Source organism: Stomoxys calcitrans, chromosome 5, assembly GCF_963082655.1.
Source record: "Stomoxys calcitrans chromosome 5, idStoCalc2.1, whole genome shotgun sequence".
Lineage (NCBI taxonomy): Eukaryota > Metazoa > Arthropoda > Insecta > Diptera > Muscidae > Stomoxys > Stomoxys calcitrans.
The window spans coordinates 151,955,512-151,969,784 of record NC_081556.1 but is presented as its reverse complement, the minus strand read 5'-3'; the positions used below and the strand labels follow the sequence as shown (position 1 = coordinate 151,969,784).

General features: G+C 38.4%; 1 protein-coding gene across 1 annotated transcript in view; it reads left to right on the top strand.

Annotated features, from left to right (window-relative positions):
• The window catches only part of LOC106087883 (inositol-pentakisphosphate 2-kinase), a 308,454-nt gene extending 295,207 nt beyond the window's left edge, over nucleotides 1-13,247 (top strand). Inside the window, exons 9-11 of the mRNA XM_059370373.1 lie at nucleotides 7,506-8,112; nucleotides 12,718-12,938; nucleotides 13,042-13,247. Of these exons, the coding sequence (XP_059226356.1) occupies nucleotides 7,506-8,112; nucleotides 12,718-12,938; nucleotides 13,042-13,174 (961 nt within the window). The 3' untranslated portion in view covers nucleotides 13,175-13,247. The remainder of the gene's footprint in view (nucleotides 1-7,505; nucleotides 8,113-12,717; nucleotides 12,939-13,041) is intronic.
• Nucleotides 13,248-14,273: the final 1,026 nt, after the last annotated feature.

The following is a 14,273-nucleotide window of genomic DNA, read 5'->3' as shown; positions in this document are numbered from 1 at the left end:
TTTGATTAAGATGCCCCTTTCCGAAATCGAGCTTTAATTTTTCTAAGACTGCTCTATTCTTAGGCATTTTTCTACATATTTGTCGTTAATGGGTTTAGTATGATTTAAATCTGTCTATAACGTGATATAATTCCCATATAAACCGATCTCCCGATCTGAAATCTTTAGCCCCTGGAAGCTGCAATCGTGGTCTGGTTTGGCTGAAATTTTGGACATTGTGTTCTGATATTACATTCGACAACCGTGCCAAGTACGGTCCAAATCGGTCAGTTCTCTGATTTAGTTCCCATATAAACCGATCTATGAATTTGACATCTTTAGCCTCTAAAGCTGCAATCGTAGTTCCGTTAAGACTTCAAACTACCGTATTAAGTGCGGTTTAAAAGAGACTATAATCTGATAAAGTTCCCATATAAGCCTATCTGCTGATATGACATATAGAGCCGCTGGAATCTGAAGGTATTGCTTGATTTGGCCAAAATTTGGTATGTAAAGTACACATATGACCTTCAACTAAATTAATTTGGGTAAATTTTTGGCAGTATCCATATTGGTGGGTTCGCAGGATTCAGCCCGGATGAAATTAATAAGTAATTACTTTTTTATTATAAATAGAAAACTATAGCTGGGGATCTCCCCTCTTTGGTTTTACTCCACTAGGCAATGTCATACAGACTTTCTCCCTGATGGCTACATTTGCATAAATTATTGTTGTCATCATGTTAATATAAGTTTCATTTTAATATTATATAAATATTATTATTCTCTATTTAAGTTTTACTATCAGCTATATTTGCACTACTCTGCAATTCCCACAGAGAGTCCTTATAAATTATACTCCACCAGCGTATAAATGTTTCTTTACTTTGCAATTTCTGTTAGCCATTTATTTCACAAAAATTCTACCTACACATGCCAACATATCCACAAAAAAAAGGAGAACGATGACAAAACCAACCATATTGACTTTGCAATTGCATCCTTGCCATTTTCCCTTGATCGTTCGTTGGTTTCGAGCCATTCGATTTGAAAACGATAAATATATAAATGAACTCTCGACATTTAACAACTGCAGCAGCCACAACAAAATTGCCATAAATAATGAAAATAAATATATTTTCTTAAAATTTTCCCAAAGAAGAGAAAAAAAAAACAAACCACCACGAATAAAATAAAATAAAATAAACTCGAACAAACTCTAACCAAACAACGAACCAGTCAACCAATCGACCAAACCGGAGTAAACCCAAATAAAATCGCATCTACCGAACTAAAGCGAATTGCATACAGAAGGGCGAAACTCGTTTCGAAAAAGAAGAAACAAGTAAAAAGCGTGCTAAGTTCGGCCGAGCCGAATCTTATATACTCTCCATCATGGGTCGCCTTTGTCGTGTTCTTTTCCCGGATCTCTTATTAGGCAAAAAAAGGATAAAAGAAAAGATTTGCTCTGCTAGTAGAGCGATATCAAGATATGGTCTGGTTCGGACCATATCTTGATATCAAGAAGTAAAATAAAGAGATCGATTTATAAGGGTGCTGCATGAGGCCATAGACTGATTCGGACCATTATAAATACGGTCGTTATGAAAGGATCCGTCGTACAAAATTTCAGGCAAATCGGATAATGCGACCTCTAGAGGCTCAAGAAGTCAAGACCCAAGATCGGTTTATATGGGAGCTATATCAGGTTATGGATCGATTTGAACCATACTTGACACAATTGTTGAAAGTCTTAATAAAGTACGTCATGCAAAATTTCAGCCAAATCGGATAGGAATTGCGCCCTCCAGAAGCTCAAGAAGTCAAGTCCCCTGATCGGTTTATATGGCACCTATATCAGGTTATGAACCGATTCAAACCTTATTTGGTACAGTTTTTGAAAGTCATAATAAAATATATCATGAAAATCAGCCAAATCGGATAGGAAATGCGCCCTCTAGAAGCTCAAGAAGTCAAGTTCCCAGATCGGTTTATATGACAGCTATATCAGGTTATGGACCGATTTGAACCATACTTGGCACGATTGTTGGATATCATAACAAAATACTTCGAACAAAATTTCATTCAAATCGGATAAGAGTTGCGCCCTCTAGAAGCTCAAGAAGTCAAGTCCCCAGATCGGTTTATATGACAGCTATATCAGGTTATGGACCGATTTGAACCATACTTGGCACGATTGTTGGATATCATAACAAAATACTTCGAATAAAATTTCATTCAAATCGGATAAGAGTTGCGCCCTCTAATGGCTCAAGAAGTTAATATTCAGCTATATCAGGTTATCAACCGATTTGAACCATACTTAGCACAGTTGTTGGAAGTCATAGCGAAACACGTCGAACAAAATTTCATTCCAATCGGTTAAGAATATGTTGCTATGCTATTGGAGCTATACCAAGTTATGAACCGATTGGGGCCATACTTTGTTTGGCTGTTGGAGACTAGAGTGAAAGCCATTGTGCTAAATTTCAACCAAATCAGATAATAATTGCGCTCTCTAGTGGCTCAAGAATTCAAGTTCCGAAATCGCTTTATATGGGAGCTCAGGTTGTAAACCAATTTGGAGATCAAGAAGTATAATCGGTTTATATGGGAGCTATATTAGGTTATAAACCGATTTGGACCATACTTATCACAATTGTTGGAAAAAAAATACAAAACTTTATGCAAAATTTCAGCCAAATCGGATGATAATTGCGCCCTCTAGCGGCTCAAGAAGTCAAAATCCGAGATCGATTTATATGGGAGATATATCAGGTTGTAAACCGATTTGGATTATACTTGGCACAGTTGTTGGAAAATAAAGGAAAACACTTTATGCAAAATTTCAGCCATATCGGGTAAGAAATGCGCCCTTTAGCGGCTCAAGAAGTCAAGATCCGAAATCGGTTTATATGGGAGCTTTATCAGGTTGTAATCCAATTTGGACATACTTGGCACAGTTGTTGAAAGTTTAAAACAAAACATTTCATGCAAAATTTCAGCCAAATTCGATAATAAATGCGCCCTCTAGCGGCTCATGAAGTTAAAATTCGAGATCGGTTTATATGGGAGCTATATCAGGTTATAAACTGATTTGGACCATACTTGGCATAGTCTTTGGAAGTTATAACAAAACACCTCGTGCTAAATTTCAATCAAATTGGGTAATAGTTGAGCACTCTAGCGGCTTAAGAAGTCAAGATGTAGGATTAGTTTATATGGCAGCGATATCAAAACATGGACCGATATAGCCCATTTACAATCCCAACCGACCTACACCTAAAAGGAAGTATTTGTGCAAAATTTCAAGCAAAAAATTTCGACAGACGGACGGAGAGGCGGACAGAGCTAAATCGACTTAGGATGTCAAGATGATCAAGTATACATAAAGTTTGTTGGGTCAAAATTTCGATGTGTTACAATCGGAATGGTGGAGGGTATTAAAACGTATTAAGTTTTGGATAGGACGAACTTTTTATACCCAATACCATAGAAAAACATCTAAATCTATAGAAAACTTATGTAATTACTGCCAATGTATATTCACAGATGCCTTCTACAGCAGATTTGGATGCTGCCAACCGCAGGGAAATCATTTAGAAAATCAGGTTTTTTGCTCTGAAGAAATTTGATTACTTTTGTAGCTTTTCCCAAATACGTACGAATCTGAAGAATATTTGGCATGAATTTATAGAAATCAAGTACAACTTGGTATGGCACACAATAATCTACTATATATAGCTTCGTTTTCAAAGACCGGTGTCGGAAAATTAGATGGACCCAAGGACATCATTCAACTGTCTTTTATTATCACATCGCTCAAGAATATATCGATTTTAAAGGCTCGCAATTCAGGATTTCAAGATGTTGCCAACGGAATAACTAGATAAATATACCTCTTCAAATTATGGTGGTGGCTGTAAAGTACTGTGACTATAGTAAATTTCGAACCCCTAAATGTTTGCACAACTGTAACACTGACATAGTACATACTGCATATGAAAACCGAAGGAAATAAATGTTGTTGACTTAACCACAACAACAACAGCAATCATTACTCCACGGACGATGACAACAGCAATGTCAGTGGACAGTAGCAACATCAAAAAACATTGGCAACACCAATGATAAATAATAGGGTGTAATGAAAATAAGCTCTCAAGATGGGCTTACATGCCTTGCAGTAGTTTCCATTAGAACGATCACTGTATTTGACTTTATGAGAGTTAAAGATTCTAAATTGGCTGCGAACATCTTATTACGGAGGCCACCGTAGCGCAGAGGACAGCACGTCTGCCTATGATGCTGAACACCTTTGTTCGAATTCTGGCGAGAACATCAGAAAACAAGTAAGAGCGTGCTAAGTTCGGTCAGGCCGAATCTTATATACCCTCCACCATGGATCGCATCTGTCGAGTTTTTTCTCTTTTTAGGCAAACAAAGAATAATGAATATGGACGGAAGAGGAGGAGCTATATCAAGTTATAGTCTGATTCGGGGCTCAAGAAGCATAATCGGGAGATCGGTTTATATGGCTGCTGTGTCAAGATATAGATCGATTCAAACCATATTGCACACGTATGTTGAAGGCCATGGGAGAAGCCGTTGTACACAATTTGTGCCAAATCGGATAAGAATTGAGTTCTATAGAGGCTCAAGAACTCAAGATCCCAGATCGGTTTATATGGTAGCTATATCAGGGTATGGACCAATTTGGACCATACTTCGCATAAATGTTGGAAGTGATACCAAAACACCACGTGCAAAATTACAGCCAAATCGGATAGGAATTGCGCTTTCTAAAAGCTCAAGAAATCAAGACCCAAGATCGGTTTATATAGCAGCTATATCAGGTAATGGACCGATTTGAACCACAGAACACAAACAACTTCGCACAGTTGTTGGAAGTGATATTAAAACACCATGTGCAAAATTTCAGTCAAATCGGACGAGATTTACGCCCTCTAGAGCCTCAAGAAATCAAGACCCATGATCGGTTTATATGGCAGCTATATCAGGTTATGATATAGCTGCCAGTTCGCACAGTTATCATTGAGCTTAGAGACTTGAATCGAACAGTACTTATTGATATGTTAGAAGTTGGCCCCGTTTGCTTGATGGACCGTTCATGAGCAAATTTGCTTTTGCATTTTGCATCTTATTTAAGAAATGCAAAGAGACTTATTATACCCACCACCATAGCATGGTGGTGGGTATAATAAGTCATTCCCTTTGTGACACCTCGAAATATTCGTCTAAGACCCCATAAAGTATATATATTCTTGATCTTCTCGTCGTTGTGAATCCATCCAGCCATGTCCGTCTGCCGTCTGTCGAAATCACGATTGAGAACGAACGCGTAATGCTAGCCGCTTGAAGTTTTGCACAGATACTTTATAGCGATGTCAGTCATCGGGGATTGCAAACGGGCCATATCGGTTTAGCTCCAATGTAAATCGTTCTCCCAAACCCAATTTTACTTCCTGATCCTCTGCAGGGCGCAATTATTACTAGATTTGCCTGAAATTTTTGGGAGCGGTATTTTTCTATGACAACGATGACAAAAACGGTTCTTATCGGTCTATAGCTTGATACAGCTCTCTTATATATAGGGTGATTTTTTTGAGGTTAGGATTTTCATGCATTAGTATTTGACAGATCACGTGGGATTTCAGACATGGTGTCAAAGAGAAAGATGCTCAGTATGCTTTGACATTTCATCATGAATAGACTTACTAACGAGCAACGCTTGCAAATCATTGAATTTTATTACCAAAATCAGTGTTCGGTTCGAAATGTGTTCAAATTTTGACAAATTTTGTTCAGCGATGAGGCTCATTTCTGGTTGAATGGCTACGTAAATAAGCAAAATTGCCGCATTTGGAGTGAAGAGCAACCAGAAGCCGTTCAAGAACTGCCCATGCATCCCGAAAAATGCACTGTTTGGTGTGGTTTGTACGCTGGTGGAATCATTGGACCGTATTTTTTCAAAGATGCTGTTGGACGCAACGTTACGGTGAATGAACACATTTCGAACCGAACACTGATTTTGGTAATAAAATTCAATGATTTGCAAGCGTTGCTCGTTAATAAGTCTATTCATGATGAAATGTCAAAGCATACTGAGCATCTTTCTCTTTGACACCATGTCTGAAATCCCACGTGATCTGTCAAATACTAATGCATGAAAATCCTAACCTCAAAAAAATCACCCTTTAGTTGAAAAAGTATAAAAGTGTCTCATGCGATCCATTTTTGAGGGTATATAAGGTTCGGCCCGGCCGAACTTAACAAGGTTTTACTTCTTATTTATTGCATTTATTTCCATACAACAATCTCTCATTCATGATGAAAAAATCACAGTCAACAGGCATGATGGCATTTCGAGGTATGAGAAGATCGGTTGTTGTTGTAGCCACATTACAAGTGGGGGTAGCGAACCTCGTCAAACTCCTAAATATGAGTAAGCTCGTTCCAGTCCATAGGACCGAACGTTGCGGGTACGTGATAGTCATTTGTTATTTAAACCTCTCACTCATGATGAACAATCCACAGTCAACGGGCATGATGGCCTTTCGCGGAATGAGAAGATCGGTTGTTGTTGTAGCCACATTACAAGTGGGGGTAGCGATCCTCGTCAAACTCCTAAATATGAGTAAGATCGTTCCAGTCCATAGGACCGAACGCTGCCAGGAGGCGATAGTCATTTGTTATTTAAACCTTTCATTCATGTTGAAAAACTAAAGTCAACCGGCCGATTCCGACAAACTCCTTAATATGAGTAAGCTCGTTCCAGTCCATGGGACCGAACGCTGCGGGTACGTGATAGTCATTTGTTATTAAAAGGCATCAAAAACTCGCCATGTCATATCGAGGATCAGTATTTAAGAAAAAGCCGATGCCTTCCGGCCTCTCATTGAGACTCTTCACACGATACCGCTGATTCTCCGCGGCTGCAGTGGGAGCTACTTCGTATACGAAGCATGCCACTATCCGCAACCTTTGGACGGCCGGTAGCTCTCAGCTGAGGTTTTCGTGATAACTATGATTATCACGCAGTTCGAAGCTCGAAGTGACAGGATGAAAACCGGTCTTGCATACGTGCTATTTGTCGAGTTGTAAAACATAGCAGATTTCGGAAGATGTGATGGAATTTTTACTTGAATCTCGGATTGACAGTACTCTCTGACATACCGTAAACAGAAGGTGGACGAGGGAGTTGCTGGGCTTTTGATATGAGATCTTTTAGGACTAGAACAGGAACTTTAGTAGAAAGGCTTTTGGGAACAGTGCTTACCCCAAGGAAGAAATATTTTCTTGAGCGGAACACTCCTATGTACAAATACGTATTTCGTATTTGATTTCAACCATTACACACTTCTGTTTTAAACCATTTATCGTTTACTGGGTACCAAAAGCATCCAAACTGAAAAACAAACGAACCGAAGAACATATTTGACTTTCTTTAAAGTTTCCATTTAATTCAATTTATTCCCAGCTAAAATATTTCCTTATTTTTACAGTGAAAAACTGCAGCTTATAAAGCATCTGTTGGTGACAAGTCTGTTAAAGGACTATGGCGAAAAGGAGCAAAGCATGCAAAGGCAAATTGCAAATAAAGAGGCTATTGTTTATGGAAAAGATGAAATGTCAAAGGCCCACAAGGAGGTCAAGGCAAGCGCCGCTGATGAAAAGAGTGATTCTTCCATTCAAACTCATGGTACCCAAAGGCGATGTGTGGATGGTAAACCTCATATTCATGTGATGCCAAGCAAAGAACAAAAAGTCAACATTAGTAAGGTAACCAAAGCTCCCATGGCAATGGCAACGGCAACGACGACGACGACGCCGGAAACGGAAGCGGAATTGGTTGTAACAAAAGTTAATACAACTTTCACTAATGCTGCTAACACCATGAAATCTTCTCACCCTACGGCAACCACTGCATCAAACATTCTTGTTAGACCTCTAAGAGGGGATCACTCATCCCTGCCACATGGTTCTTCGTATTGTTGTACTGCATCCTTTGGCACTGATGTCTCTGTAGGACAAATGCTTGCACCGGAAATGCTAAACTTACCAAAAAATTGTGTGTTGCAAAAAATTTTACATTTACAGTTGTTGGCCAAGGTGAGTAAAGCTTTAACAGGTTCTTAACACACCCCTGGTCCCACACGTAGCTCAAGGGTATGCTCAAAATCACTGAAGCTCACCCACACTTTCGAACAAATCTCTGCTTAAGGAAGCTTTTCACCAACACCATGCCTGCAAGAGTGGTAGTAAAAAATGCATTTGTTAAAAACCGGAACATAAAAAATGGAAAACAAAAAACATGACCATCATTCATAGCCAAGGATAGGGAGAGTACAAAAAGGGAAGTGGGTATCAGCGGACACTCGGACTTGTTTGGTTTGCATGAGCTAAAACCTTCTTGTAACATGCATTTCTACCTTTTTTTTGGAAATGAACACATCCAAAAGTTTGCCAAAGCATTTTGGTGATTTTTCATTTTTCCCTCCCCTGCAAACCTGACGACGACAAAGGAAACATAAGAAAAAAAAACTACTTGACTTGAAAATGCATCATGATGGTCAAGGGATTTGGTTAAGTGATTTTTAGACACAATAACCAAAGACTTGTGAAAGCAAGTGAAAACAAAAATCTTTGAAAAAAAAAAACACTTTCCCCATATAATGGGGCTGAAATGGCACTAGGTTACAAATACATTTTAAGGACAATGGATATCTGTGTATATGTAATATTTAGGTTAGGAAAAGGTATGTTAGAGAAATAGAATTTTTAAAATCGAAAATTATAGTCCGATATAGTACCTCCGTATTTTACACACAGTGTTGCTAAATCGTGGAACTTCTCGAATCTTTCTGAAAGATTCTTGATCTTTTGAACGTATAGAGATATATACATGATACTTTAAATAGTCAATGTTGAGGTGTTTTCCAATAAGTGCGCAGAATTTGGGGACTCAGTGGGTCCAGAGGCTGATACATGGGACTTGAAAATTGATCGAGCATGTACAATTTTGAATTGCTGGCCAAACTCTCATTTATGAGAAATGCTGAAATTTCTTGTACGAGATCGGATTAAAAAGTTTTCAAAGGTCGTTATTTCAACATTTCGTGAGTATGTTAGATTTTCGCATTTTTATAGCCACCGCCATGGAATGGGGGTATACTAATCTAGTCATTCCGTTTGTAACACCTCGGAATATTGATCTGCGACCCCACAAAGTATATATATTCTGAATCGTCTCGATATTCTGAATCGATCTGACCGTGTCCGTCCGACTTTCGAAATCACGATAGCGGTCGAACGCGTAAAGTTAGCCGCTTCAAATTTCGCACAGATACTTCTTATTCATGTAGGTCATTGGGGATTGTAAACGGTTAGGATTTGGTTATATCCCCCATATAAACCGATCCCGCGATTTGATTTCTTGAGCCTCAGAAGCCTCAATTTGCTTCCGATTTGGCTAAAATTTCGGACAAAGACTTGTGTTGTGACTTCCAACATTCATGCCAAGTATGATCCGAATCGGCTTATAAACAGATATAGCCCCTATATAAAACGATTGCCGAATTTGACTTCTTCAGCCCCTATATGCGCTCAAAATTTCATCTGATTTGCCAAGTTTTATCTGAATCGTTCAATATTGTGATATAGGCCCCCTAAGTTCCGACATCCCGATATGACTTTTTGAGACCAAATTAATTCAAATACAAACTCCGTCAGTAAGGGTACAGTTTCAGCGGTGGTGGGTACCCAAGAATCGGGCAGGCCGAACTTAGTACACTTGTTATACCGAAGGATGGCGGTATATTCATTTTATCATTCCGTTTGCAACACATCAAAATATCCATTTCCGACCCTATACGGTATATATATTCTTGATCAGGGTAAAAATCTAAGACGATCTAACCATGTCTGTCCCTGTGTCTGTTGTAAAAACACGCTACAGTCTTTAACAATAAAGATATTGAGCTGAAACCTTGCACAGATTATTTTTTTGTCCATAAGCAGGTTCAGTTTGAAGATCGGTTATATCGGAATATATTTTGATATAGCCCCCATATACACTGATTGGCCGATTTGGGGTCTTAGGGCCATAAAAGCCACATTTATTATTCGATATTGCTGAAAGTTGGGACAGTGAGTTGTGTTAAGCCCTTCGACATCCTTCGTTAATTAGGCCCAGATCGGTTCAGATTTGAATATAGCTGCCATGTAGACCGATCTCTCGATTTAAGGTTTTGGGCCCATAAAAGGCGCATTTATTGCCCGATGTAGCCGAAATTTTGTACAGAAAATTGTGTTAGGCCCTTCGACATATTTCTGCAGTTTGACGCAGATCGGTCCAGATTTGATTATAGCTGCCATATAGACCGATCTCTCGATTTTAAGTTTTGGGCCCATAAAAGGCGCATTTATAGTCCGATGTCGCCGAAATTTGGGACAGTGAGTTGTGTTGGGAGCCTTCACATCTTTTAGCAATATGGCATAGATCGGCCCAGATTTGGATATAGCTACCATATATACAAATCTCTCGATTTTATGTTTTGGGCACATAAAATGCGCATTTATAGCCCGATGTCGCCGAAATTTGGGACAGTGAGTTGTGTTAGGCCTTTCGACATTTTTCTTTAATTTGGCTCAGATCGGTCCAGATTTGAATATAGCTGCCATATAGACCGATCTCTCGATTTAAGATCTTAGGCCCATAAAAGACGCATTTGTAATCCGATTTTGCTGAAATTTGACACAGTGACTTATGTTAGGCTTTTCGATATCCGTGTCGTATATGGTTCAGATCGGTCTATATTTGGATATGGCTACCAAAGAGACCAATATTTTGTTCTACTAGTTTGGACAATGACTTGTACTTATTAGACCACTCAATATCCGTGTCGAATTTGGTCTAAATCGAACCATATTTCGATAAAGCTGCTAGTAGGGTTTAAATTATGCTTTTTTCGCCTGATTTTGATGAAAGGTGGTTTACTTATATACCCGAGGTGGTGGGTGTCCAAAGTTCGGCCCGGCCGAACTTAACTTTTCACAAAAAATTTTGTTGTCCAAGTCCAATAACTTATAAGCCGTTACAGATATTTCAGACTTTTCTGCATGCTTCTTTTGCAGGGTTCCAAGAGCTTTTTTTATTAAAATAATCAAGCCATAGGCCCATTCAAATTAGCCTCTGGACCCACTAGGGTGCCCAAATTTGCATACTTATTGGAAAACACCTCATTATTAACTATTTCATTAAGTTTCGTGAACATATTTCATCCAAATGAGCTTTAACATACTCCCCACAAAAAATAGTCTAAATGCGCAAAATCGCACTATCTAGGCGGCCAATTGACCGGTCCCGAAAGTGAAATAAAATGTTCACCCAACTCGCCACTCAATAAGTCCATTGGTACGTGTGCTGTGTAGCATGCGGCACTGTCTTTTTGAAGCCACATGTCATGCACGTCAAACTCTTGTATTTTGGGCAAAAAAAGTTGGATATCATCTCATTGCAGTTACGGTGCGATTCGCAACATCTTTGAAGAAGTACCGCCCAATGATGCCACCAGCGCATAAACCACACCAAACTGTGACTTTTTCCGGATGCATTGAAAGTTATTACAATGCTTCTGGCTGATATTCACTCAAAAATCGACAGCTCTGCTTATTTACGTACCATTTAAGCCAAAAATGAGCTTTGTCGCTGAACACAATTTGATTGAACTTTCTTAAAAGAGCGCGCATTTTGATAATAAAATTCAATAATTTGCAAGCGTTGTTCGTTTGCAAGATGATTCATGGTTAAGTTATTAGACCAAACTGCAGATGTTTGACAGTGAAACAAAACATGAAACCTGCGTGAGCTGTTTAAACCAGTGTTGCCAAAAAGATAATAGCTAAAAAATCACCCTTTATATAGCTGGCATATAGGCCGAACAGCCGATTTAGGGTCTTTCGCCCATAAAAGCCTCAGTTATTACCTGATTTCGCAGGAATTTGAAACAGTTAGTTGTTTTAAATCTCCTGTCATCCGATCCGATGGCAGTCCAAATCGGATATAGCTGACCAATTTAGGGTCTTAATCCTATAAAAAGCGGGTTTATTGCCCATATCGCTGCAACTATTTTTTGTACAAACAAACCCAAAGATGCCTTATCATAGAGCTAATAAACTTGTATTAAACATCAATCATTAAAATGTGAGAAGTTTGCCCCTGTCCTTTAATGGAAAGTTCATGGGCAAATTGCATTTATAAAGGAGTTCTCGGGACCTACATCAAGTATGATACAAACAAGCCCAAATATGAATATGACTTAGGATATGGTAGTGGAGTTATAATAAACTAGTTTAATATGATATTTAGATCCATACAAACTCATAGAATGTCCACCTATGAAGCATAATTCTGAAGCATAATGTCCGCTTATGAAGCATCATCAGACACAGTACTTGTTTGGTTTGGTTTGGCCAATCCAACTTTTACAGAGCCATCACCTTGGCAACCTATTATTGAGTTAAAACTTAAATCGTATTATTGGAAGAAGTTTCTAAGATTTGTAAAATGTTGGGTGGAATGCAGTTGGGTTTAATATTTTTTTTTTTTTATAATTTTGTCAAACTGTGTTATTTTTGAAATCATTATTTCTGCTTTTAATTTTCCCATGTTCTTCTTTTATGCTATTCTGACCCATAACATATTTTTTTTCTTAGCTCCATTTTTCACACATGCTTGAGCATAACTACCAAAACAAAAAGGAAAAGTCTTATGGGTTTTTAAAAGAGCTCCTAATGAAATTGGACCCTGGAAAGCAAAAGAAATTGGAATTTTCCCAATTGAGTCCCGAAGAACAATACCTATTGTCAGCCACTGCCATGGATTGCTCCATAATGATAACATTTCGTCAAGTCTCTACTCCCGAGAAATTGGAAAGGTAAGTATTTATAAACCAAAAACAAAAAAATGCTTTTCAAAACTGAAAAAAGGAAAATCATAAATTTAAGGTTAAATTTATTCATTTCATTCTTTCATTCCAGTCCTCATATTATTTGTGTGAATGACCAATATTTCGTTAGTAAAATCACTTTATTAGATTTGGATCCTAAGCCGGATTCTCATTTTGCCAAATATGTAAAACAAACAAAGGAAATTATGCAAGCCATGCCTTAGAATGTGAATACTTTAAATTTATGCCTTCTTTGAGTTTTATTCCATTTTTAAACCCTAATTTGCATAATCGTAAGTGAAGAAACAGAAAATTTATAATAAATATTTTCTATGAATTACAAATAAATTAAAAGGAATGTTAAGAATCTTTGTATTGAAGTAAATAAATAATTTCCATAAAATTTGGCTGAAGAATGGAGATGTTTGTTTAAGTGGTAAATGTGAATTAAAATGTCTGAGCATTTCCTAAGGACTTCGTTGAAAGGTATGCTGTTCATATTTAATTTCACTCCATTTCTATTCTACACAGTTAAAACAAGTAAACAAATCTTAAATTGAATTAAATAATCAAATATCACAGTTATGCCGGCAGACACGCCATAACTGTGAGCACCACACGGTTTGGAACTTGAGCTCCGACTTTAAGCTTTTCCGTATCACGGGAAGTTTAGCTGAAAGCGTCCATAGTTTGCAGATAGTGGAAAGCTTCGTACTTATGCGGAATAGCTGCAAATACGGCCGCGTGTAGTCACCAATTTCCGGAGGAGAGTCTCAGATGACAATAACTCTTACCTAAATACTGAATGCCAATGATACTCATAATGACTAGGAGAGTTATTGGTGCCTTCAATTAACGAATAGTCAACATCAGCGTCTGTTCCCAAGTTGCGGGCTGCGGGAGGCGATCGTCGGATCTTGGAGCAAGAGGCATGTGACATTCAGGGATAAATGTGCGATCCCACATATGCCATGCGGTTGCGGCGCTGGGCCAGTGACCCGCACCCGGAAAATTTTAGGATTACTCCGAGAAACCAAAGAATAGTAACTAATATTGACGTCCAACGCAAACCGAAAAAGGACCATGATCTGCTGATCTAGGTAGTTCAAATCAGATGGTAGAAATGGCGTCACAACAACAGCAAACGGTGACGAACTATACTATAGCTATCAATGAATAAATTTGACTGTGTTTTTGTGGTTAGTCGGAGACTGAAACATCTTGTCTCCAAGTTTATTCCGGTGGATGAGAGGCTAGCCACAATCTCCATTAAAATGGTTCAGCATCAGCCTTATTTGTAGACAAGAAGTAAGAAAACAAGTA